Consider the following 27,973-nt stretch of genomic DNA (forward strand, 5'->3'; position numbering starts at 1 on the left):
ATAACTGCCTGGAAGGTTCACTGCTGAACCAGGTCCTCAGCTCTGCAGTTACGGTTTCAGGTTTCAATCCTCTCAGGACCACGAGAAGTTGCAGCCCGCACCGCGCGGCTGCGGTCTCCGCCTCCGCCTCCGCGCCTCAACCTAGCAAGGCAGCGCTCAAAGGCGATTTCAGACTCTGGCCGCGCACTTCGGCGGCCCTAGACCGGGGTTGGGCGCTGCGACGGAGACTGCTTCTAGGCTGCGTTTGCTGGACGCGCTGGGAGGCGGCGATCGCAGCTGGGCCGGGACTTCCTTCCTCCACCGCAGGACAACAAAACAACCCGGCAGCAGGCACTGAGCTCTTGGCAGCTGCCCGGGTGAGACGCGCAGCGATGGGCTCCGTGCTGAGCAGCGATAGCGGCAAATCGCCGCCCGCCTCGGCCACCCCGCGGGCCCTGGAGCGTAGAGGGGCCCCAGAGCTGCCCGTCACGTCCTTCGACTGCTCCGTGTGCCTCGAGGTGTTGCACCAGCCTGTCCGGACCCGCTGTGGCCACGTGTAAGTGCCAGGGGAGTGCGGTCTGCTCGCCCACCCCCAGGGGCGGACGAGGTTGAGGGAGCCGAGGAAATGGGGAGGGGATATTAAGAAGCCTTCAGGGAGAAACCTGGACCCGTCGAGTTCGGGCCACAGGAAAAAATGCCCAGTCTGAAGGTGACACAGGATTTCAGGAGGCAAAAACGGCCAAAACGGCCAAAAAGGGGGGGGGGGGGCGGTGCATGCAGTCTTCCTAGAACTGCTTCCTCCCGAAGCCCAGGTGCGGAGCCCCAATGATGGGGATCCCGGGCGGCGCGGAACCCGCCAAGAGCCAGGATTCGCTAGCTGGCTGGAGAGGATGGTCTTGGCAGGAGAACCAGCACCTGCCTTGGCACGAGGCAGTAGGCTCCCGTAGAGCAGTTATCCCGCTCAACTCCGTTAATCCGGCTGTGCCCCCCCCCCCCCCCCCCCCCCACCCCCGGGCCGGTTTTGTTTTTCTGGCTGTGCGCACGTGTCCCAGAACGTCCGCTGAGGCTTGACTCTTGAGCAAACAAGGACCTATGCAAACTGTCCTTTCACCCCAGACCCCACCTTCCCTTTTCTAATACTGACACCCACACCCCTCCAAGATCGTCCAGTGAAACGGGAACGTCCAAATGGTTAACAGTAATCTTAAGAGTTTAATAACCTGTCCGGGTAGGATTTGGGGCTTGAACGTTAGCACAAAGCCGGTAAATGTAGCCATTTAAAACCCAGGAGATCGTGACTACCTGCTGTACGCACCGCCTCCGCTCATCGGTAGAAAGTGTGGATAAAAATAACTGTCTTAAAAATCACGTGCTACATAACTAAAACTTGATGTTGGCGTTCAGCCGAGGAGAGTTTAAAAGAAAAAATATATAAAATTGGCACGTTCTTAATATGTGCTTAAGTAACTAGTAACGGGAGTTCTGTCTGAATTTGTGTTTGTTTACTTAGAAGCTTTATTTTCACGGATGCACAGGTATGTGGCTGAGTGTGTGTGTGAGCAGGGATTGCATAGGGCAAGAGCGGAAACCCATTCATCTCTTTTTTGGACCTCCCACGAACTATAGTTAGATGAAGCTCCGGGGCAGTAACTACAGAGTCTGGTAAATGCTTTTGGCTTCCCCGTAAAAAAGGAGTACCAAACTCTAAGTACCCAAAATGTTTTCTAAAGGAGGTACGTGGTCCTTGACACCCTTATCCTAGTATGTGAGGAGAGGTTTTCACCACTGAAAAGCCCAGCAGTGAGCCATGGTGATGAAAATCTGTAGCCTACAAGATGTTGAAATAAGGAGTGTCCTGGGCATGATATTCTGTGGCTGTGTTCAGGGCCTGTTTCATCTTTGTACTTTAAACTCAAGGCTAATTCACCCCATGTCTGGTAACTGATGTTGCTCAGCTGTCCAGATAGTAGGTCCAGATGACCTACTATCCCAAGGCCAATATGAAAACCAAGATGATGTTGTGTAACAGCATAAAACACATAGATTTGTTCAGGGTAGTAACAGCTTCATTTAGATTTAGCATTAAAACTTTACAGTTGCACCAAAGATGCACAGTGGCTATCAAGTCTTGAAGGTTTCTTTTGTAGAACTGAAATGAGCAGCTTTGCTTTTGGATACTGGAGATTGTTACCTGATTAGAGATTGTTTTCTCTCGTTTGGATTTTGAATGCTATAACTTACTGTTTTCAGCGCTTTTGCTTCTGCTAAAGGATAATATGAATTTACAAAATGTTAAGTCTTGTATAATCTTTTTCCTTGTTAGAGTGAATAGGAAACCAACAACTGGAAAAATAGTCATGAAGTATAACAACAAGGGCTGGATGAATGGCTTTCCCTCACTTGACTGTTCTTTGTTTTGACAAATCTATGTCCATTGTTCTGGCTGTGGGCAGAATTTCCATATTCCTCCCTTTAGCAAATTTACTTGGGCCCCTTCCACTTTGTGAATGTTAATTAGTGTCCCTTCTGCACTTGAGATGGTGAGTGCTGTTAACACCCTTGAACTTCTTAAATCAATTACTCTCTTCCATTAAACTTAAATTGGAAAATGAAGAAATGCAAATGAAACCTCTCTATATTATCCCATATTGAAGCTAATTTTCAAAGTTATTGAAATAGGTTATTTATGCCCATTTATATTTATAAATCTGTTTCAAGTCAAGCAAGTATAATGATGGCAACAATATTATCTTGAGTGAATATGTGTATAGCACTTCATAAGTTGTATTGTTATGCAGTAGGAACAGTTGGCTTGATAGAGAAGCAGGATTTGAAATTTGTCTCTGCTACTCACATTGTTTAATCTCTTTGACTCTGTTTCATTTGTAAAATAAGGTAAGTAATGGAATTTTGAGTATTTAAAATGTACAAGTAGCCTATAATAAGGGCTCAAAACATAGTTTGTATCTCCTTCAAAGTCGTTTCACAAAGCAAAAACCCATGAAGGGGTATTATTTCTTCTCCCTATATTTCTTTCAGAATAAACTGGTCTAGAAAAGGTGGATTTTAAGAATTTCCATTTTAAAGTTTCAGCATTTCAAAATGACTTGATTTTTATCACTACATCAATTGTAAAGAGAACACAAAGGTGGGAGGCTTCTTTATCTTTGCCTTACCTTCTGTTATTGTGATGGGGAAGAGGAAGTAGATAAGTAAAGCTCTGTAAATGAAACGGAAAGGGAATCTGATTTGCATATAGAAGAACTATTCACAAATATTCAAATACTTGTGTTGTCCGATTGGATATGGTAGTTACAGGGGAAGAAAGAAGTCCAAGACAACTCCCAAACATGTGACAGGGATAAAGGGAACAGAGTTTAGCTCAGAAGGAAGTTAATGAACTCAAGATTGAGCTTGTTGAAAGTACAGCAATCCCATTAGAGCGATATCCAACTGGAAATACCCCAGAGGTATTGGGACACTGGGTTTGGGGAAGTATATCAGAACTGGAGGTAAGGAAATTATTTAAAAAGGGCTATCAGGTTGAGAACTGACCTAACAGAGCTAAGTACTAATTGGAGAATACTATAAGGTAAAAAGAGCCACATCTCCATTGAACTGATTGGATTACCTAAATTGCTCTCTATCAGAATTTGTCTATTTTTTTTAATGGAATGGTTGGAGATAATTCTGAAATGCTCTCAAGTAAATGGATTGAAATGTTCCATTCATGGTCAAGTATAAGCAATACAGCCAACATCAAATGAGTGATTCTCTAAATAAAGTCCAAAAATCAACTGATGAGTTTTAAATTGACCCAGAAATACACATCAGTGCTTTCATTCATAGGTGCAGGTAGTTGAATTGAGGTAGTGGGAGTTTGTGGAAGTTCCCCTATGATTGCAAATTATTGATGTAACATTTGACCTGTTATTTGATTTTAGATGAAACTTCGCAGTTTAAATATGAACCAGCCAGGCTCCTGATGCTAAAAACAAATGTGTATAGGATGCCTCTTTCTCCCAAGGTACTTGGGTGTCAGTTAAAATGGGATGAGTAGAATCTTTTGTGTCATCACGGTTCAAAAACTCTTGAGAACCATTGCTCTAATAAAGGAATGTTATTTTCCATGTTGCCATTACTTTAAGGTCTGGCACTGAGTAGGGGTTGGATATTAGTTGAAATAATGAATGACTCTAAAACAAAATGCACTTTGTATACTTTGGTGAACATCCCTCAGGTGGGGAGAGTACTCCATAGTGTCAGCCACTGATGATACAAGTAATAGATAGGAATCCCATGATAATTTTTGATCTCTATTCCTTTTATAGGTTTATAGGCCTGTATTATTGAGAATTTCGGAAAGATGTAATTAAGCTGGCCTGAAATTTGCCTCCTCTGGTGGTTGACTGCTTTGTTTATTTAGCAACATTAGTGTTGTCATAGGCAAATTACGCATTAGTGATTTATTAAATTACGTATTCTCTAACAAACAGAACCTAAATACTGTAGCAGATTGAGTTTTTTGCTCAGATTGTCATTAGAACCTTGGCCCTTGGACCTGCAGCATTGCAGTACCTCGGGCCCCACCTCAGATCTAATGAATTGGAATCTACATTTTAACAAGATGCCCTGGTGATTTGTAGCCACTTTTAAGTTTGAGAAGCACAGCCTTAGATAACCTTTTTAATTGACAGTAAGATACAGAAGTCGAAGACAGTGAGGGATATAGAGAAGCACCCCTCTAAGATGTCAAGTTAAAGGAAATAAAATTGCCTTAGGGGTTAAATTTAAAATCAACACATAATGGAATGTAGAGATATGCAAAGTCATTTTTTGAATGATTCCGAGGATTGCCTTTGAGTGTAACCTAATTGAACACACAAGCACATCAAAGGAATTCTTGAGGGGCAGTGCCTGGTTGGAGAAAGAAGCCTGTGCTTTTTAATAGCTGCACTTGGGCCTGTCCCGGCTGATCCATCGTTGGTGGAGAGGGAGTGGTGTGTGTGTGTCTGTGTGTCTTTATTGCCCTGTATTGGAATATTTTAGCCTGAGACTTTTTATTGTCACTTTGAATAACTATAGCAAATCCCCTTATTCTAGTCCCATTTTCAAGCTCACCCAGCCAGCTCAAGATTTTCAGCAGCTCCATGCTGGCATACCCACAGTGAGGCAGCCTGGTGTTGAGAACAAACATAAAGTGTTAGACTGGCCACGTGTTGCCAGTGGCTTCTTCCAGAACCACATTTGGGGACCACCTCTGGGAAGTAATTTTGCCCGCCCAGCCCAGGCCTCATAGAGTCTTTAATGCATCTCTTCCTTCTTTAAATTTACTATACCTAGGGTTCATTTTACTTCTTAAGATTTGGTACATAATTTTAGCCAGTGGCCTTAACAACTCTTTCTGTTTTCCTCCAATACATTGCTGACCTCTTTGCCAATCACTTAATTCAGAGAAACAGAAACGGATTAATAAAATAACCAATGGGAATGGGGTAATTATGTTCCCAGCTGGTTGCAGAGACCTTGGGGTCATTATCTAGTTCCTAATTGATTTCTTCAGGAACAGTATACTCAACGGGGCTGAGCTGCAAGTGGTACAAATGACTGTGGAGGGGGACTGCTCCACAGGAGGGGGCACCAACCTGTATGGCCATTTGGGAATTGAGGCCAGAGTTGGAGGAAGTTGGTTAGCTTTTCAAGAGAAGCCAGAAATTTGGCTTTGTGTGTGGAATCTGACTTTAAAGCAATGGCACCTCATTCAGAACTTTTGAAAACATTGAACTGGTCTTAAAAAACATGCATTTGAGCCATGGCTGGTGTGGCTCCGTGGATTGAGAGTTGATCTGTGAACTGAAAGGTCACCAGTTCAATTCCCGGTCAGGTCACGTGCCTGGGTTGCAGGCCAGGTCCCCAGTTGGGGACGTGGGAGAGGCAATCACTTGATGTTTCTCTTCCTCTCTTTCTCACTCCCTCCCCCTCTCTCTAAAAAAAAATTAAAATAAAATCTTTAAAAACACCCATACATCTATATGTTGCAATACAATACAATATATAGATGATGGATTATAGAATTATACATCTGAAACCTATATAATTTTATTAACCAGTATCACCCCAGTAAATTCAGTAAATAAAAATAAATAAAAGGTAAAACTAAAAAAACTTGCAATTGACTTTCATCCACAGCTTCTATCTTTCACTGAAAAATACTCCTCATTCTCCTCTTGCCTTTTATAATTCATCATTCTGAACCACATTATGGAGTAGGCGAGGGGGTAGACAAGTAAGAATCCCTTATTTCCTTAGGTTTGTGTCCATTTCTGTCCCTTGGGTTCTTCCAGAAGTGCACGAGACTCTCATTTATTGATGGGAAAATGGGGCCCTGCCCAGAAAATTCCTCTTGGGAAATTCCTCATAACTAATTTAGTTATTTCAATTTACTGAGAAGCTGCTGTGTGCCTGGAGCTGTGAAGGAGGGAGGCCTACCAGAGTCTGAATGGTTCTGTGCTATATATATTTCTGTGATTTTCTCCACGCAGTGTTGTTGTCACTGACCTGGTGTTTGGGGCATTTTTGTTTTGTTGTATTTTTTTTTTTAGCTTTATTGAAGTAATACAGTACAATTCACACAAAATGTGCGGGTTGATGTATTTAGGTAATTGTATACAAATCCTGTAACCATCATTGCAAACAAGAACTCACGGTTTCATTACCCTAAAAAGTTCCCTCAAATTCTTTACAGTCAGTCCCCTCCCCAAACCCCTGGTCCCAGGCAGCCTCACCTGCTTTCTGTCACTAAGCTTTAGAATCATACTGCGAGTCCTCTTTCGTGTTCAACTTCTTTCACTTAGCATAACGGAGGCATATATTTATTGTCATTTGGTATGCTGTAAATCCTTTTTCCTCTTCCTAAATAAATCCTAAATCTTTCTGTCCCCTTGCACCCTCTAATGCTACATTGCTGGTCTGAGCTACTATCCTGTCTTAACTATTACAGTTCATTTAAAACTGGGCCCCTCACTGTGGCTTTTGTACGTCTGTAATCCATTCTTGACACAGGAACCAGTGATCTACATAATGCAAATCAAGTCCTGTCATCCTCTTACTTAAAACCCTCTGGTGCCTTCCTATCACTCTTAACTGCGGTTTTGTGATTTGTCTCCTACCTACTTACTCTCCCACACATCTCCCATTACTTGGCTCTCGGTACCTCAGTGAGTTGGTCCCTACCTCTTGTAGCTTTTGTCTGCAGCTTGGAAAACCATTCCCAGATCTTCTCAAGACTGAGCCTTCAAATCTCCTCTAACTGCTTCCTCTGCCCCATGCACTCTGTTTTTATTGTCAGCTATTTTATTCTTGAAGCATTTGTCATTTGCCGGTCTGTTTGTTTGCCTGCCTATCTCCTCCCCCCATTTTAGAACTCTGAGAACAGGAATCTCACACACTGCCCCAGTTTCATTTCTGGGCTGTCCAACACTGCCTGGCAATAGTAAGTGATCACTAAATTTTGCCCATGAATGCATGCTTGTATGGTTGGTTATTGGGAGATTTGTGCAGATTGATGCATTCTCTCATAAAGTCTTCATTATAACCCTGGGATAACTGTTCTTACTAAAAGCCACACATGTTCATTTTTAAAAAGTTTTCTATTTTGTCTCTTCAGCCTTTTATTATATTTCAAGTTGTTCAGCGCATTTTTTAAAAGATTGTATTTATTTCCTTACCTTCAGGGAGAAGGGAAGGGAGGGAGAAAGAGAGGGATGTGTGGTTGCTTTTATCTCTTGCCTTATCACATATCTATCTATCCATTAATCCATCTTATTTTTTGGTGCATTTCAGAGAAGGTTATAAATATCAGCACAGTTTGATTCTCATATTAGTATGCATAATATTAACCAGAATTCAATACTTGTTTATGGTTTGTTTTTCTTAAGGTAAATTACACATAACAGTGAAATGCATACATCCTAGGTATAACATTTGCTGAATTTTCACAAATATTAATCTAAACCCTATCAAGAGCTCCAATATTTTCAAGAGACAGTTTCCTCATGCCCCTTCCCAGCCAGTCCCTGTCCATGTACAACCATCTCCATAGGCAACTACTGTTGTGATTTTTTTTTCTACCATAGATCAGTTTTACCTATTCAAGTACCTTATATAAGTGGAATTATGCAGGATGTACTCTGCTACATTTGGCTTATTTTACTCAGTATGTCTTTGCAATTCATCTATGTTGTTGCTTGTGTCAGTAATCTGTTCTTTTTATTGCTGTATAGTATTCCGTTGTAGGACTATGTAATGGTTTGTTTATTCATTTTCTCATAGATGGATATCCAGGTTATTTCTTGTTTGGGGCTATTATGAAAACATTCCTTATGAATATTCTTGTACAAATGAACGTATTTCTTATTTCTCTTGACCAAATACACAGGCTTGGTATTTCAAGGCCAACAGATGCCTGTAATTTTTTAAAGAATTGTTTATTGCTCAGGTAATATGGTCATATGGTTCAAACTTAAAATTCGGCAATGAAAATGCCTTCTTTCTACTTCATACCCCTTTCCAGTTACCCATTTCCCCACAGGTGGATAAATATTTCTTATTTTCTTTACCCTAGATGTTTCTTACATGTCTGCAAACCTAAAAGTAGCTCATACTCTATGTATACCTCTATACTTTGCCTTCTAAGAGATTTTAGTTTTGAGTCATCTTGTCTCTGGGCCTTGTTTTATAATGTATATCACCTAAACTTGAATATCCCTGTGTGGATTCTAATTAGACAATCCATGAAATGTCTGATAACTCATACACTTTTTATGCTAACATATTAAGGTTGGAATATTAAATTATCTAGCTCTCATTACTTGAATTTAATAACTATACCTTTAAGGAGAGAATTTTAACCTCAAAGATCTTTCTAATTTAGCAGATCTGCAATCTTGTTTCTGTACCCTAGAAAGTAAGACTTGGGCTGCAGTAGCATCCAATTCCTTTCCAATGGAACACTCAAAAGCTGTGGTTTTTATGCACTCATAATCTGTAAGTTCAGTCTGTTCCAAAATGCCTTGGTCTTTTTTCTCCATTTAATAACCATTTATATTAAAATGAGTACAGCCAATTAATTGACTGATCTACCAGATTTGCAACTAACATCTCATGTAGCGCAGTAACATCTATATAGTGCTCATTGGAGAGTTTCATACTACATGTAACACCGCTGTACAGAGAGACGTCAGGGGCTTATAGTGAGGGGACTTGATTAAAATAATGGTTCAAGTGTGCTACTTTTCATAATTATCTACCAGGCATTTCCATTGTTGTAGTTACAAAAACTTGTGCATTTACAAAATTACAGCAGAAATGTACTGTATGGAAAGCCCACTGGTTTATACAGGTACATCAGTGATGTAACTGTGCTGTTTCTGCTTATCACTGGGAGAAATTAAAATGTCTTTAAAAAACCTATGGACTTTGAGCCTCCCCTGAAACCTAGGAGAAGAGCATGACTGTCTTCTGGCTGTGTGACATTGGCAAGTTGTTGCACCTCTCTGAACCTCAGTTTGCCATCAGTCAAGTGAGGAGAATGCAGAGCAACATTTTAGGGTTCCTGTGATGGCTAGGTGGGATAATGTGTATCACAGGACTTGGCATAGATGTTAATTTTCTGCTTGTAAGGGCATAAAACTGAAATGAATTGTGAGAAAAGGGGGAATATTTTGGTTGGAAAAAAAACAAAGTGTTATCTGCTTGTCCCTGTATTATGAAACAAATAATTCATGTCAGAACTATAGGTGTTGTATTAGAAATGTTAATTATGAGTTGAGGATTTGGACTATTTGTAATAAATACCCTTCAAAGCCTACATTTTGAGAACCAGTTCTTAGGGACTCAAAGAAATGCAAGGGCAGATTGTGCTTTAGAACCTAAAATTAATCATGAGGCAGAGAAAAGTAAAATAGAGCAGGTTACTTAGGTCTCTTGACTCCAGCGAAGTCATTGCTCTTTCTTACTGGGTCAGCTGTGGTGGCAGAAAGAAAGGTTCCTGAATTTGGGGTCAGAAAACCCTCGCTTCAGGTACTTTCTGTACATGTGGTCTTGCAGAAGTAACTTAATCTCTATGTATCTCACTTTCCTCATCTATAAATGGAAAAAAAATCTTTCTTAGGGGTTTGTTAAGGTTAAATGAATTACGGTATTTTATGTTATCTTAGTTTTTTTCCCCCAAAGTATAAGAGAAAGTTTATTTAGAACGTCAGAGATAGTAGAAGTGAGCCAGCTGGGCTGTGTAGGCCCAGGAAGTCAGTTACAGAAGCAAAAGAAGGGCCCTGGAGCTCGGGAGAGAGAAAGGCAAAGGTAACTCTTCTGGGGAGAAATGGAGATGGAAGGGAAAGGTGTGGGCGTATTCCTGAGAGGGAGAGAGCCCTTGAATTAAAAGTGTTTCAAAAAATTGTATAAAAAAACAACAACAGCATATCAAGTTTGAAATTATATCAGAATAAAGAGTTACCAAACAACAATAATAACAAAAGCACCTAGGAAGAAAAGGGTAGAAACCTAGGCAGATCTGAGGTTCTAAGTAAAGGGGAGGGCAGTCCCATCAAGTTGTTCCTGAGTCGGTCTTCGTGGCACTCCATTTAGTATTCATCTTCCAGAGAGAGAGTTCACTTAGGCAGGCCTACTTCAGGTGCCCTCGCCTTCAGCAGAGGGTGGTGGGCACCTATTTGTTAAAAATTTCACTTATTGACTTAATAGAGAGAGAGAAACATTGATTTGTTCCACGTATTTATGCATTCATTGGTTGATTCTTGTATGTGTCCCGACCAGGGAGCAAACCTGCAACCTCTCAGCATATGGGGACAGTCCTCAAACCAACTGAGCTACCTGGCCAGGGCCGGTGTGCACCTTGACCGAGATTCCACTAGACTGTATCTAAGAGGTATAACTCCTGCACAACAAAATCAGGATGCTATTTCAAGAAAAAAAGGGGAAATGGATGTGGGCAGCATAAACATCAAGCAAATGCCTCAAGCGTTATGCAAACATCAGCATCCTTTGCGTGCTAATAAGAATTTTTTAAAAATAACAAATACAGAAAAGAGTACTTTTAAGAATCAGTAATGGCTGGTATAATTGAATATGCCGTGTGTGAAATTTTGTTGAACTGTGTACTTGCTGTGTATGAACTTTTAAGTATGTATAGTATACTTAAATTTTTAAAAGCTTTATAACTTCCCCCCAGTATTAGTACTCCCACATAGGTGTTACATGCTGAGCGCTTTAAGAGCCATCATCAGATCATGTTAATATGTGTAACCTGCCTAAATGCTCATTGTTACTTCTGTGTGCCCTTAGCCTTCAACAGCTCCCATAAATGGGTCAAGATAGCCTGTGAATTCTGTTGATTATGTTAAGATTTTGTTACGATCGTCTTTAAATAAAACAATTTATCTTCCAAAAAGATTTCAGGTAAAGTAGGATTAGAGGAAAGAGAGAATACAGTGGGTATCCTTTGGGTTATCATTTTAACTCCAATTATAGGAATACTGTTTCACTACTTTGTGTTCTTTCGTTTAAATGAGTGAGGTGCTGTGGTGAGAACATACAATCCCAGAGGAGTCTTAATGGGGGAAGCAAAGAGACTCTGACCAGTGCCGGGCGCAAATGGCATTACAGCTCACAGTGGACAAGGTGTCATTAAAATACAATTTACACAAAGGAACACGTAGTGGTGGCTTCGTAGTAAGGAAAGTTGTGTGTCCTTGGTTTGTTTTGGATAGATTCTGCCGTTCCTGTATTGCTACCAGCCTGAAGAACAATAAGTGGACCTGTCCTTACTGCCGGGCATATCTTCCTTCAGAAGGAGTTCCAGCAACCGACGTAGCCAAAAGAATGAAATCAGAATATCAGAACTGCACCGAGTGTGACACCCTGGTAAGGGACCTTGTCTGTGCTCTTGGGTTACCAGCTTAGACCGCTGAGAAAATTGGTATGCAGCTAATCATTGCCCCTATGCCTTTGACCTCATTATACCCCGACTTCCTCAGGTTTATTGTCTCAGCTTTTCTCCAGTTTCATACGTGTACGCTGCAGGAAAGTGGTCACCTGACTTCTACCGTCACCTAATTCTTCAAATAAATGTTTTCATTGACTGCCTCCATTTTCTCTCTTCCCATGATTTTTATGACCCCCTATTAATGTGGCCTCCATTCCTGCTACTTCATTGCAGCCTATCAATGAATAACTTTATTATCAAATCCAGTGGCATAATTGCACCTATGTTATTCTGGGCTTTGCAGTATTTATCGCTCTTGATCACTTCTTCCTTGTTGCAACTTCATCCTTTGAGACGTGGTTAGATCATGTGAGGTTTTGGAGGCCACACGAAAGATTCTACCTAGATTTTATCTCAAATGCAATGGTGAGTCATAGAAAAAGTGTCATATAAACCCTTTTGACTGGATTTATATTTTTAGGATATTGCTCTAGCATGTGTGTGGACAGTGGTTGCGGGGGGCAAAAGCAGGATTGGTGAAACCAGCTAGGTGGCTATCGGGATGGATCGGGTAAGGAAGCCAGATTAGGGTGATAGTGTTAGATTTTTTTCAAGGTGTATTTAGGAGAGAGAATCAAAGGAACTTGGCAATTGGCTGCACGTGGGGGTGAGTGAGAGTGAAGTGCCAAAAATGCCTGCAAGGTTTCTGAGCATGTGAAGGAGTTAAAATGGGGATAGGTTTGGAGAAGAATCCACAGTTAAATTTTAGATATGTTAAAAGATATGAACTGCTTAGCAGGGGATATTTAGATATATCAGTCTAGAGCTCAAAAGAAAGATTACGTAACTGAAGATCTACATTTCTTTAGAGAATCTTTCTTGATTGTTAACCTAAATTATAGCCTGTTATACTTTCTCTTAGCACTCTGTATTCCCTTTATAGCACTTATCACCGCTTGTAATTATGCTTTTATGATCTTTTAATTTAATGTCAGTTATCCCCACCAGATTTAAGTACCATGAAAGTAAGGACTATGTCTGTTTTATTGGCAACTGTGTGCTCAGCACTTTGAAAAGTGACTGGCACATAGTAAGTGCCTAATGCATTTTTGTTTGTTTGTGTATGTTTACGTAAGACTCGGTAATCTGTTCATGGCTGCCTCACTCCAGAAGTTATGTATGGTCTTTGGAGTCAGACATCCTAGGATAAAACCCCAATTCTCTTACCTATTCTTTGTGATTTGGGGCAGATTATTCATCTAAGTCCTTGTTTACCTCTGGAAAATAAGGAAAAAGGTAGTGTTTGTGTCACAGGATGGTCTTAAAGGTAAATGATAAAACGGCTTTTAGCATGATCTGAAACATAGGAAATGCTCAAAATCAACAGATTTTTATGTTCATCATAATAGATTATTGATTATTTTTACTTTGTTATTTTTGTCACTATATGAAATTTAACGTGCACAAAATCAAACTTGGGATATTAAGTCATCATCTGGTTCTTTATCCCACCTTCGGTGTCTGTCCGAAATAAGACCATTCTCTCAATTATCCCGGGTGGAAATCCCCTTCCTATTTTCGACATGCCGCCCCCGCCATTTCTTATTCCCAAGTATTTTACATTTTCCTTTGAGGCATTTCTTGTATCCATCCCTTCTGTTTTATGTTACTCGTCTTGCCAGGAATACTGCTGTTCCTTTAGAGCCATTTTAGACTCTACTTACCCCGGAGGGCCCAGGACAGAGCACCATTCCATGAGGCCTGACTTTCATATTCCAGTCCCCAGTACCAAACAGCTTCCTCTCCTCTTGTCTCCATATTTTTTTTCTTTTCCATTCGATTAGAAGCACCATTACAGCAAACACAGTGGCTTATGTTTCTTCTGTTATCTCTTACAATGTCTTAAATATTTTGTTTCTCAAGTAGCCACTGTATGAATTTACCAATTCCTTTGTCAGTATATAGTCCCCAAATTGCTAATTTATGTGAGGAATGCTTTGCTTTGTTGACAAAGGAATACAAAGAGGAGGAAAGAAACTTAACACAAGTAGTGAAGAGATGAGAGTATTGATGGACCAAGTTGGGTGTTAAAGATTGCAAAACATTGTTTCAAGACAGTTACCTAGATCAGTCCTAGTTTGTACAGCTTTTAGAGAGACGTATGTAAAGCAAGGGTTTGCTTTTATTTTTGGTCTTTTGTTAAGCAATTATAACTGTTTCCCTGACGTGGTAGATTTCAAGTTTGAGGTTTAACTTCCGGAGCTTGGGCAGAACGAAGCAGTATGTGTTGGCCACCTCACCACAGCTGTAAAAGCTTCCTTTAGCACAAGATCTTATCAAAGTTTCTAATGAAACATAGAGTAGAATATGTGTTATTTAGCAACAGATCCCTCATGGTTAGGATCTCTGAATGTATATCTGGAGGAACAAAGGCTCTTTATTCGGCCTTGATAAAAATGGACTGCAAGAGCTGTCTTTCATGTGTGTTCTTAATGGGGCCATTAAGTACACTGTGTATTGTGAATTCATGTGATGCTACTAGATATATTATAAAGCCATGGTATTTATATCTTTCCCGGAGGCACAGAGTTTCTTTTTATTTACTGTGGACATTTATAAAATCCATCCATTTATTCAATTTCTTATCTTTCTTTGTTTTCCGTTCTTTCTGTCTCTTTTTTCCCCCTTTCCTCCTTCTTTTTCTCTTTTTCCTCTTCCCTTTTTCTCTCCCGCTTCTTTCTTTCCATCATCATTTTAGGCGATGTCATTCCCCAAAACGTAAATTTGAGTTAAAAGTGCCTTTCCACTTTAAAGAACATAATGCTTTCTAGAAGAACCAAATTTAAGATCTCAACATTTGGGTCTTTAAAGTATTAGAGAAAATTGAAATTAGTGTTATTCTTGATAATGCCTTAACTTCATTGTACTGTTGTTATGAATGCACCCTTTTAAAATCAGCTGACCCCACAATATGACCTTTTTTGAAATAATGAAAGTAATAAAGCTGAGTCACATAAGACTTCATTGAGCCCCTTTTCACCAGTGAGTTTATTTTGAATTTGCTTTTATATAGGTTTGCCTCAGCGAAATGAGGGCACACATAAGAACTTGTCAGAAGTACATAGATAAATATGGACCACTACAAGAACTTGGGGACACAGTAACAAGGTTTGTTTCAATAGAGTACATTTGAGTGCTAAATTTGATGTGCCTATAAAGAATTTAATGCTGAAACGAAGGCAAAATAATATTGACTATAAACTGTAATTGAAAAAAATTTTTTTAAATGTTATGTTACAGAACAGCAAAAAAGAGAATTTAATGGGCTGGAAAATTTAACATTTTTATTATGAAAATATGCATGTAGTTATGTGTAAGCACTTAACCATAATACCTATTATTGGTAATGGTTAGTTAATAGTAATAATTATGAAAGAATTTTGCTCTCCTTTAAAAACTTTGCATGGAGGGAGCTAACCAAACACTGGAGAAGTTAAAGTAACTTCCTTAGCAAAGTTTGTGTTAAGGAAGATTCAAAAACAGAACGCAGAACTGTTCATTTCTGCTGGGCTCTGTTTTCTGACTAAGAGAGTCCTGAAATGGATCATGATTAAGAGGGTTTTTTGTGTTTGCTTTTCCATCACTGCTGCTCAGTTCCCCAGCTCATTCCCTCTCATTTTGCTAGTCTCTCCTTAGAAAGGAGGAAGGGACGTCTCTGTATATGTTCTAAGTAGGAAATACAGGCCTCAAGCAGGTGTCCTGAATTCAGTACTTTTGGGGGCTGGGAGAGGGATGGCTAGCAGGTATAATGGAGGATATTGATTATTAATTTTTTTTCCTTAAAAAAAAAAAAGAAATCTGGGTCATTATTTCCCTGATAGCCAGAATAATTACAAAGTTTGAAATTCCTCTCTACTAAAGAAATGATTTGTGTTCTCCCACATAGGCTGATGGCTTTGAAACCAATAAATCTGCTTATAAACTCAGTTATCCAATAGTGGTGTTCAGTAGGAGTGTGATTTCTTTCTCTCTCCTGAAGGAAAATATTAGTTCTGCTTATTTTAAGAAAAATAACATTCAAAATAAAGTTTATACTTTTTAACCTGGAAGTCTAAGTCATTGCTCCATTCCTTTTGTTTAACTAGAGATTGCTTTGCAGATATTCCTGTTTTATAAGATTAGTTTTATACCATGACATTATAAATTTTAAATGAATATTTTAACTCTAAGCAGAGTATGGGTTCTGTGAGCTACTTCACAAGGAACAACAGGAAGGAAGGATAACAAATGGGTGGAGAAAGTATGTGTATTTGATTGCAAGGTTGATAGACATTATGAAAAATTAAAAATATATGAAAGCTAATTTAAAGCCCAATTTCTTTTCAAATTAGAATTAAATAATAAGGAATCAAAATAACAGAAAATGAGAAGGGTTGGTGGTTAATCAGTCTAACAAGATAGATTAATATTTTCATTTAAAGTAAAAAATCTTTGCTTTATAGAACTTAACTACATGATTCAAATTTTAAAAATTTTTATGCAGAGAGCTTGTCTAGAGTACAACTCTTGGGGAGTAGGAATTTATTTCTATAATGGAAAGCGAGCAAAAAATTCCAAGCTTCCATGTTGTCCCTAAGAATTTAAGGCAGCACTGTGCAATGGAAATAGAATGCAGTATACATAATGTAATTAAAATTTTTCTACTAGCCACACCAAAAGACTAAAAAGAGACAAAATCAATTTTCGATACATTTATTTAACCCAATATAGCCAGAATATTATCATTTCAACATATAATCAATATAAAAATTGAGGTATTTCACTTTTTTTAATATTAAGCCTTTGAAATTTAGTGTGTATTTTATGCTTCCGCCTATCTCAGTTTGGACTAGCAATATTTCAAATGCCCAATAGACACATATGGCTAATGCCTACTGTACTGGACAGCACAAGTATAAGGTACACACACTCCTAGGTGTGAGGACTTACTAGGGTAGCAGTGGGTCATTTTTCATTCTTTGCTAGATACTAATTGTGTGAGTTGACACTTGTAGTTATACAGGGTAGGTTTACAGCTTGTGAGTATGCAAAACACAGAATTTATTCTTGTATTATTATTTATTAATTATTTTGTTATTTTCCTTACAAACAACTGCAAACCTACTTTTATGACACATTATATATGCTAGAAGAGTTGGAGGACAAATAACACCCAAATCAAAATTAGGAAAGGGAGGATGTAAAAGTGTCAGAAAAGAAAACCCATGGACAGGTGGGTGGACTGATCCTCAGTTTCTCAGTGAATGAGTGCTTCAGGAGCACTATAACTGTTTTTCTACCTTGTCCCCATAAGGATCCGCATTTACATCTCTCATGAGAAAAAATATAGGCACCAAAACCATTATCAGCGTAGGAAAAAATAAATCAGAAAGAATGAAGACTGGAAACTAGATCTACCTTCATTCTCTTTTTTACTTCTAGTTAAGTGACTACTATCTAATTGGCAACAATTTTAGTAATTGTGTTCCATGCAATTTCCAGGTGTGTATGTCCATTTTGTCAGAAGGAATTGGATGAACACAGCTTGCTGGACCATTGTATTACTCATCACAGATCAGAAAGGAGACCTGTGGTAAGGATGTTATATATTTCTGGAATGTCTAAATTCAACACACATTAGAAAATTCATTTGATAGGCTTCTATTTATACTTATAAAGGATAATTTATGTCAAGGTTATGGTAATTCTATGACATTAACAGTATGTGAAAGTGTTGAATTGAAACTGTTAAGAATTACTAATGTGCAATCACTCATTCATTTATGAAATTAGACAATGTTGTATCTTTCAGATAATCATGGATATGATCAACTAAGAAGATCCAAAATGCACAGTTAAGATTTAACTTTAGAATAGTAACTGCGGTCCCATCTTAGGTTAAAAACATTTTTTAATAATGCAAATAGAGTTGTCATGAAAATATACTAGAAATGAAAAGTAGAAAGTCATATAAAATAAAAACAAATAAGAAAAGTAGTAAGTCATCCATATCATTAATCAATTTATTATTCTATTTCATAGGCTTGCACATTAAGTATACATATTGCTCTTCATTTTCTAGATTCATAATGAATGCTGCCTTTTTTCTTTTCAACCTGGCATTTTAGTTCTACTTTGCAGTGTAGCTTTTATCATTTTTATTTCTGTATAGTTGTGAGATGAAGCAGGGTGATGAGTACATCATCGTTTACTTAGCTATTTTTACTACTTCTGAACACCTGAATTATTGCAGTTTTTACGATTTGAATTCATACTTTTATACATTTAAAGTTCTCCTTCTATTGGATGTATTTTCCTAGGAGGAAACTTCTTAGATTCATATTTCTGGGACTAAGAGTACAAATTTCTTAATAACTCTTGAGATATAAAATACACTCCAAAAAGTATGAGTCAATTTATATTTACATCAGCAGTTTATGAGTAAACCACTTTTACCTTAACCTGTCCAAAATTGTGTACATTTATTTTAAAATTACCCATACTTAATAGATACAAAATTATATCTTGAAGATTATTTTGAATTTTAGTTTAGTTTTCCATTTTTAATATGTTTATATGTATATGTGCACATATATGTACATATACGTATATACATCTGTGTACATGCACATAAATATGTGTTTGTATGTCATTTTTTATATATGAGTTTTTGGGTTTTTTAAAAATTTGGGCTGTAGGTGTTTTTTTCCCCATAAAATCCTTTTAGGAAGTAAATGAGATTGAAACATGAATATATTAGATAGATAAATGATAAATAGATACAGAGATAGATACAGACAGTCCTGACAACAATCCTGTGAGATAGGTGTGATTATTATCCCCATTTTACAAATGCGAAACTAAGGCCCAGAGAGGTTAAGTGAATCTTTTAAGGTCACACAGCTGGTAAGTAGGAGAGCCACAATTTAAACACCATCTGGCTCCAGGGCCTACATGGTGAACCCCTTTGAACTAGCAAGTTCCTGAGGAAGCTATATAACACAGTGAAAGGTATTTTATTGATCCTAACGGCCTAAGCATTTAGTTCTTGGAATGGCTAATTAGGAGCTTGATATGTGTAGGGGGCGCAGGGAAGATATTCTTGGGCTTTTCCTGCTCAGGTTGCTCTGTGGGAGGAGCTGGGCTAAGGAGTTTTAGAATAGTCCTTGGAGAGCCAGAGGAAGATAGAAGAAAACATTAGGATAGCATAATAATGGCTACCATGTGTGTTGTCTCCTAGCAACCTTTTTAAGAACGTGTTATTGCCGTGGCTGGTGTTGCTCAGCTGGTTGGAGTGGTCTCCCACAACCACAAAGGGTCGGTGGTTTGATTCCTGGGCAGGGCACAGGCCATGCGCAGAATATCCCCAGTCTGGGCGGGACCTGGAGGCAACCAATGGATGCTTTTCTCATCCGTTGTTTCTCTCTTTTTCCCCTCCTCTCTCTCTAAAAGCAATGAAAAAACATGTCCTCTTGTGAGGATGAGAATTTAAAAAAAAAAAAAAGAGGTGTTCTTGACATGGCTTGAGCCCTGACTAGTTGTGCCCAGAGCGCTGGCTGGAGGAACGACTGGCATGCCGGACCATGGGCTTCTTCATAGCAGCAGTCTGGGGCCGGCCACATACTGGTACGTCCGTTTGTCCTGTGTGGCAGCTCCAGCAGAAGTCCAGTCCGCGTGCTCCTAAATATGGCCACGAAAAGAGGTCCACGGAAGCTAGGTATTCCATAATGAGGTCGTTAAAGAGAGCCAACCTAAGGATATAAATACACCAGGAATGGTGGGATCAGATTGCCCATGGAATTTAGTAGTTAGAAACCTAGGCTTTGGAGGAGAAAAACTTTGGTGCAAATTCCAGCAAGTCCCATTAACGTCTCTGCCTCAGTTTCATAATTTGCAAAATGGGAATGATAATAATAATGATGCCTTTTTCACACGGTAGTAATAAATGAGTCTGGCATGTAAACCAAGCACTCTTGTCACATGATGAAAAAAGACAGCTGAGCAGATAATGGTGGGTTACTACCACCTTTGCAACTATGTATAAAATATATAGCAGATTTCTCAGAGGAAGCCTTATACTCTCACAGGTGGGGAACCCTAGCTAGGAGTAGGAAAGGTCAAGTGGTAACACTACCACAAGACGTGGGTGTTGTTATGGCCTTGAGGCAGGAGCAGATTGTGCAGAAGATCTGTGGTTCTGTAATACACTGGGGCCATCTAGAGATGGTTCCTGGAACAGAAGACCTCTAGGTTTCCTATGTGAATGTTTATTGTTGAGTGAAAGCTTGAGGCTCTTGTCACTGTGAAGGACCTAGAGCCACTAGGAGTAAGATGTATGCTGAGGTTATGAAAAGGCTGGAGGCGGTTACTGTACAATGGCTGAAGTTCATGTGGTTAGGGGTCCCCAGTAGGGACATGTGGTTAAAACACACTTGTAGAAGCCCTGGGCAAGGAGGGCTGAGTCTGAAGCTGATTATGGGTTGGCGTGTATTATCGCTTTGAATGACTAGATTGCTGATTTTGACTGCAGATAAAATCAGTGGCATCATTGACTTACCTGGTATAAGAAGTTTCATGGCAGTTAGAAACTTGGACAAGTGATTCTACCTTCTGGAAATAATTAGAAAATTCAGAGATCAAACCATAAGCAACTAATCTCTTCATGAGTTGCTCAAAGCTGGAGTGGTAGCTTAAGAACATCGGGGAACTTTGACTTTTCTCATATGTAGCCATAAAGGCCAACAGCTCCTTTTTGTCATACAGTAATTATATTGTCATGTTTAATTTTTTGAAAAATTATACTGGTGGAATTGAGACTCGAAGGAGGAAAAGAAATGGAATTAAAAAAAAAACAAACCCCAGCCTAGCGTAGGCTGGTGTGGTTTAGCGGATTGAGTGCCAGCCTGTGAACCAAAGGAGTCTAAGGCACATGCCTGGGTTGTGGGCCAGGTCCCTAGTAGGGGGTGCGCAGGAGGCAACCACACATTGACATTTCTATCCCTCTCTTTCTCCCTCCCTTCCCTTCTCTAAAAATAAATAAGTAAAATCTTTTTTTAAAAAAAGCCTAGGTTAAAATGTAATAAAGTAACATGTTAAAAGAGTCATTTGCAGTAGCCATTAGGGAAACACAAATTAAAACCATGATGAAATACCACTATACATCTATCAAAATGACTAAAATAAAATAATATTGACCGTACCAAATGCTGGTGAAAATGAGGAAAAACTAGATAATTCACACATTGCTCATGGAATGTAAAATGATATAGCTACTCTAGAAAATAGTTCGGCAGTTTTTTACCAAGTTAACTATAACACTCACCATATGACCAACAGTCAGACCACTGGAAATTTATCCTAGAGAAATAAAAATATGTTTATGCAAATATCTGTGTACAGATATTCATTGCAGCTCTATTTGTAACAGCCCAAAACTGGAAACAACAAATGTCCTTCAGAAAGCAAATGGATAAACTGTGGTACATCCATACCATGGACTACTTACTACTAACAATAAAAAAGGAACTGTTGATGTGTGCAGCAACTTGGATGAATCTCAAGGTCATTATGCTCATTGAAAAAAAAGCCAATCTCACAAGATTAAATACTGTAAAATTTGATTTCTATAACATTCCCAAAATGATGAAATTGTGGAGCCAGAAAGTATCAGTGGACAACAGGGTTATGGAGAGAAGAGGTAAAGGGGTAACAGGGGGTGGTAGCGACAGAACACTTCTGTATCTTGATTGTGTGAACGTTCTATGAGTCTCTCTGTGATAAAATTTCATAGAACTACACACACACACCCAAAAATGAATTCATGCAAAACTGGTGAAAACTGAGGAAGGTCTGTAGTCTAGTTCATTGCCAATTTCTTGATTTTGATAAGGTCCTATAGTTAGGTAAGATGTTACCATTTGGGAAAACACAATTTCTTAGGAGTTTATAAATATTTCAAAATGAAAGGTTCTGTTGAAGAGCTATTAAGGGCTATTAAATTGGGAATGTACATATAAATACTAATAACTGATGCTGATGTGTTATAATCTATATTGCCATTGGCAATTAAAAACTTTAAAGCAATAGGTATTATGAACCATAAATGTTCATAATCTTTGACTACAAATCTCCATTTCTGGTCATTTATCCTAAGAAAGTAATCCCTCCCCCCAAAGATAAACACTATAGATGATGTCATTTGTAATAATAAAATATCCACATATAAAAAACCTTATTTCAAGAGGTAGGCAACTAATGTAATAACTATAATTATTAATGCAATAAGTACATTACAGTGCATCTACTAACTGTAATTGTTTAATCAGTTGATAAATATGAAAATAATAGCTATCAATTATATACACATAAGAATAAATGCAATTTTACTTGTTTAATTTTGCTTTAATGTTTACAAGATTTTAAAATGTAATACTGAGGTATGGCCAATAGATTCATCAATTTGAAATTCACTTTATTGAATGGTTAATTTTTTCATTAAATTTATTGATGTGACATTGGTTGATAAGATTATATAGACTTCAAGTATAGATTTCCGTGATGCGTGATCTGTCTATTGCATGTGTGCCCACCACCGGAAGTCAGATCGTCTTCTGTCACCATATATTTGGCCCCCTTTATTCTTTACTACCCCCCAGTCCCCCCTCCATCTGGTAACCACTGTACTGTTTTCTCTGTCTGTGAGTTTCGGGTTTTTTGTCCCACATGAATGGAATCATATGGTTCTTAGCTTATTCTGACTTATTTTACTTAGCGTAATAGTCTCAGGGTCCATATATGTTGTCACAAATGACAGTATTTAATGCTGACATTACGATTATTTTAAATTCTTTCTTGAACTCTTGGTCTTCTATATTTCCAGTTCTGCCCACTTTGCCGTATAATGCCCAGTGAGAATCCAAATAGCTTCAATGGCAGTTTAATAAGACATTTGCAAGTCAGTCACACGCTGTTTTATCACGATTTCATAGTGAGTATATTTTTTTCCTTTTACATTGTCTTTATGCTGTGTTAAACTTACCTTTTTAATCTAAGTGAAGAAAATTAAGAAAAAATGTGTATGTAGCCAAAATGAGTATTAGCATTAAGAAATCATAAAAATACAGTGTTTTATAAATGTGGCTATTAATAAATATTAAAGTAGTTATCTGCCTTAGACAAAATTATTTTCTTTGTGATCTATATAATTATCCACTGTATAAGGAGCCAGATTCACCTTCAGATTATTTTAGTTTCTACTCTACTCCCTATGTAGTTACAATTTTTATGAACTTGAAAACTTATATAGCTGAGATGAAATCACATCAGTAATGAAATGACTCAGAGTTTACACTGCATCCAGTTGCTTTTATAGTACATTGAATGACTTATAACAGTATTATCAGTGTAGTAAGATGTTCAGGCATTATTATTAATTTAAATTTTATAAAACACAAAACTCACTTATTGAACTTTTTTAAACTTAAAAAAATTTATTGTGAAAACTATTAAACACAAAAAAGTAGACAGAAAGAATAGTATAATAAACCCCCACATACCCATCACCCACCCATCATTAACTAACAACTCATGGCCACTCTCATTATATTAAGACTTTCTGTAAAATGCAAGAGAAGTTAGGTATTGTATGAAGAGTCCTAATACTTGCCAGTATTTTCCATGATCAGAAATTAGAATAACAAGCACAAAGTTAACATAGCATTTGTTATACTTTGGTCTGTGTGTTGCCATGTGAGGGTAATGTATTCTCCTCTGAGTCCCTTTTAGCCTAGTATGGAGGGAAATCACCAAAGCCATGTTCTGAAATAGAATATTTTATTGTTAACTTTTATGTAAAAACATGAAATGTTAACAACTAATTCTAATCGCATATAATTTCTCCTGACGTTTTTAATGCTATTTCAAGATACAATTTAATAATCGTTAAAGACTGTCATTTGAAAATTTTGGCCTTGCTTTCTGATCTGCATGCTAAAATTATCCAGATTCAATATGAGGAACAACATAGGCTCTGACCTGGATTAAGTAACAGCTCTGTCACAACTATATGACCTTGGGCAGACTGTTTAACCTTTGAGCCTCCCTTTGTTGATTTGTTAAGTGAAGCGAGTAAAAGCACCTATTGCCCAAAGCTTTTGAGATTAAATAAGATAATGCATGTAAAGTTATTTACACAGTGTAGACATGAATGTTAGGCAAATTTGCGATGGAGAGAGGATAAACGGGATACAAAGAATACTTGAATTGAACAAGCTGTGTCACAGAGGCTTCATAGCCTCTGCTCCATCTCAAATAATGTCCTCTGGCCCCTAAAGTACTCAAGGCCTCAACAGAGTCTGGTTCTGCTCTGTGTGTTCTCACTTTTCACGGTACATAGAGCTTCCTCTTTCTTTTAGCTCCGTAAGATATTCTGAAAGCCAGGCTGAGGCGAATATGGTGGAAAGAAGGGGAAGGGACTAGTCCAAGAACATGCATGAATGACCCACGGCCATGGACACCAGTGTGGGGGTTGATTGGGAGTAGGGGAGATATGGAGTGGGTGGAGGAGGGCAAAGGGGGGAAAATTGGGACAACTGTAATAGAATAACAATAAAAAATGATTAAAAAAATAAAAGCCAGGTTGATTCCATTACCTGTTTTGGCTATGCGTATTCAGTCCATTTGTATCATTTTTCAAAGGTCAAATTCAGGGCTAGTTAGGAGGGAGCCACTTTGATGAGAATACTTTCTACCCACTCAAAACCATATTATTGGATATGGAAGTGAGGTTAAAACAGTGTTCTTTGTTTTAATTTTTTTTGTTTCCTCAGCTACCAAGTACTGTGCCAGGCACTTTATGTGTATTATCTCATTTTATTCCTTGCAATGCCTTTTGTCAAGGGAGTACTGTGTTATTATCCTCACTTAGGTATGAAATATCTGAAATTCAAATGTTAATAAATTGCCTAAGACACAACCAGTATCGAGTCCCAGATCTTAGGCTCTTCTATTCTTTATGGCTCTCCTTTGGATTTTATTTGTCTTCATGGTTTTATTTCAGAATGGACTTCAAACACAGATTTTACTTATTTGTCTTTCTTTTTTCCTTCCTTTCTTCCTCCCTCCCTCCCTCCCTCCCTTCCTTCCTCTCTTTCTTTTAGCTTTTAGTTTTTTGAGGGAGAGGAGGATGCGTTGCAAAGGACAGGGCTCTTAATAGTTTTTGTTTTGTTTACAGAATGTGCTGACTTAAAGTTTTGAATGCCACTTTGACCAAAGGAAGGCAAAGACAAAGAGTTTTGTTTTCAACAGTTTCCATATAGATATCCAGTAGTATCACTGGCGAATTATGTGGAAATATCTTAACTTTACTGCATAGTACATGTTTATGTGATCAGTATTTGTAATGTTGACCAACAACCACTCATTAGATCAGATTTAAAAAACTTTAAATTCCAAATCAAGACTATTTTTATATGACAGTAACTAGTTAATTCGTAGGCAGTAAAATGAAGTAGAAAATGCATTGGCCACAAAGCAAAAGTCCTAGGTTCTTTGACATTTTTTTTTGTGGAAGTTCAGACAGGTCACTAAACTTAGGGCTTTAGTTTCCTGCAAAATGAGGAATTACAATGACCCCCCTCTTTCAGTTTGCAAAAACGGTCTCTGATTGTATGTTTCTAATTATTTTTCTTAATTGTAGGATTTTAATATAATTGAGGAAGCTCTTATTCGAAGGGTATTAGACCGGTCGCTTCTGGAATATGTGAATCACTCGAACACCACATAATGTTATTAAAAGGAAAAGGAACCAAACCGTACAATCATACCACTTGTTAAGATGCTGCTTGAACAGTTGGAGGGAAATTGTCAATGTTTGATGGGAAAAAATGTACAACAGTTGTATGTTTGTCCATATTTGTTGTTGTTTGCATTTTAAAACTGCTTTCATTTTGATGGTTTAAATCTGTTTCCCATTCCTAAGTTTCTTAGATACTTAACAACAAAAAATAGTCTCCATAAGCCATTCATATATGAAAAAGAGCATAAGGCTGGGATTTGTGGGTGAAGGATCTTTACTGGCCGATTGGATAACACTGTCTGTAATGCTGTGTATTAATAAACACATCATGGTTGGGCAAGATAACTAATCTTTGTTCTATGTAAAAAGATGTAAAGTGAAATGAATTGTGGACATCCGAGGAAATATGAAATCTGCTTCAATGCTCATGTTCTAATCACTAATAGAATAACATGAATAACGTTGTATGGCAGGAAAGGAAAACTTTGGATGTCAGTGAAGTCCATTTAACCCAATTGTATAACATAATGTAACAAAATTAACTTCATGTTAGGAATATATGCTTAGTTCTTTTACTTTTTATAACTGCACATGTAAGAATTTAATATTATATTTTTCAAATATTTGTAGCTTATTATTTAGAAACATTTCTATAATGTAGGCAATTTCTTAAAGAATCATCAGCTGATATTTACAGTAGAAGTATTCACTTCCATAATTTTTAGTGGAAAACCCAAAGGGCTTTGATGTTATTTTTTATTTAACTCTTTAGGAAAATTATAAAATAAAAGATGAACACTGAAAACCAAACAGGAAATGTATAGGTCATTACATTACGATAGGGAAACACTCTTCCGGAACTTCGCCAGCCTCCCCGGCTGCCCTCTGTGTCCTGTCACAGGTCCAGCCCTCTTCACCGACCCTGCAAAGGTAACCCCTGCGCTGATTTCAGTAGCAATCACGTCCTTGAATGTCTTTAGTATTCTGTTACCTGAGTGTGTAGCTCTACACACTATTTTTTTTTATCTTATCTACTTAAAATTGTTATTAGATACATCCTTCATACTCCTTTTTAAACTTATGTATTCCTTCTTCCTTCTTTTTCTTAGAATTCACCTGTTGAAGAACCTCGTATTGTGACTTACAGAGTTTCCCACAGTCTGTATTAGTATTACTGATTGCAGACTCGTGGCACAATTTAGCATGTTCCTCTGTCCTCTGGGTACTCACACAGGGATCCAGAGGTTTGAGACTTTGGCAAGACTATAGGTCATGATGTGTCCTTTCATCAGCGGGCACATAGATGTCTGATTCTCTTTTTGCGACATCCGCAAAAATTGATGCTCAGTGCTTAGACCCACTGATTTATTGTGGGTTGGAGAATATTCTGTCATTTCTTTTTCATTTATTACTTAGAACATTTTTGTAAAGAGATGTTCCCCCACATTGATGACTTGGTTAACCAGTGGTAATGTTCATATAGAAAAGGGAAAACAAATATTTGAATTTTTCCCTTTATTTGCTAGTTTTCAAGATAATAAACTTGTTTCCTATCATCTTCTAGTGATCACTTTTTTCAAGTATTGTGAACTAACTTATGGATTCAAACATATTTCATAGACTTTAATCCGTTTTAAATATTACCTTATGAAAGCTCAAATTGTCCCACCTTTGGCCACTGGTTTCCTCATCAAGTTGTTTCTGAGTCCTTTTGACACTACTCTAGCAATCTTGAATAGCTCCCTTGCTGTCTCATATGACAAAATATTCCAGGCTCAACTTGTACGTTTCCTACCCCAGACCTGGAATTGGCCATTTTGCTAGGAAGTCTCGTCATTTTCAGTGAGAAATGGTATTTCAAAACTATAATTGGAGCTGTTATGCTCATTGCAACTAGATTTGCCAGTGTAATGGAGAAAGCTAGGAAATATCTTTGTCTTTTAAAGATAAAATGTTTCATGAGTTTATTTTGATACTTTCAAATCAAATTGAGTGCTACAGGGTTCTTTACCTATCCTTTTTATTTCATCTGTATCTCCATTTTTCTATATTGACATTCATGGTTTTTAAGACAAAGGCCATGGCAGAAGTAGAATATCCCACAGATATTCATTTCTTTACCTACCTTACATATGTATGTAACAGTCTCAAAATAACAGTCA

General features: G+C 38.0%; 1 protein-coding gene across 2 annotated transcripts; it reads left to right on the forward strand.

The window, feature by feature from the left end:
* The first annotated feature begins 281 nt into the window (after positions 1-281).
* Positions 282-27,965, forward strand: RNF125 (ring finger protein 125). 2 transcript variants are annotated; one of them, XM_054583504.1, is made up of 6 exons: positions 282-535; positions 11,763-11,916; positions 15,051-15,145; positions 17,519-17,609; positions 22,896-23,003; positions 25,713-27,965. In XM_054583504.1, the coding sequence occupies exons 1-6, from the start codon at positions 372-374 to the stop codon at positions 25,797-25,799; spliced, it is 699 nt and encodes a 232-aa protein (XP_054439479.1). In that variant the 5' UTR covers positions 282-371; the 3' UTR covers positions 25,800-27,965. The 2 variants fall into 2 exon arrangements, with proteins under 2 accessions (XP_054439479.1, XP_054439480.1); XM_054583505.1 differs by lacking the exons at positions 22,896-23,003; positions 25,713-27,965 and adding an exon at positions 21,444-21,694.
* The last annotated feature ends 8 nt before the right edge of the window (positions 27,966-27,973 follow it).

This window comes from Pteronotus mesoamericanus, unplaced genomic scaffold (assembly GCF_021234165.1).
Source record: "Pteronotus mesoamericanus isolate MK-2021 breed Mesoamerican mustached bat unplaced genomic scaffold, CSHL_Meso_final contig_74, whole genome shotgun sequence".
Lineage (NCBI taxonomy): Eukaryota > Metazoa > Chordata > Mammalia > Chiroptera > Mormoopidae > Pteronotus > Pteronotus mesoamericanus.

Excerpts from the sequence above, each read along its gene's own strand:
- RNF125 (XM_054583504.1), top strand. The coding sequence starts at position 372 with ATGGGCTCCGTGCTGAGCAGCGATAGCGGCAAATCGCCGCCCGCCTCG. Across the intron at positions 536-11,762 it reads CGGACCCGCTGTGGCCACGT|ATTCTGCCGTTCCTGTATTG; the intron begins GTAAGTGCCAGG and ends TGTTTTGGATAG. Across the intron at positions 15,146-17,518 it reads CTTGGGGACACAGTAACAAG|GTGTGTATGTCCATTTTGTC; the intron begins GTTTGTTTCAAT and ends TGCAATTTCCAG.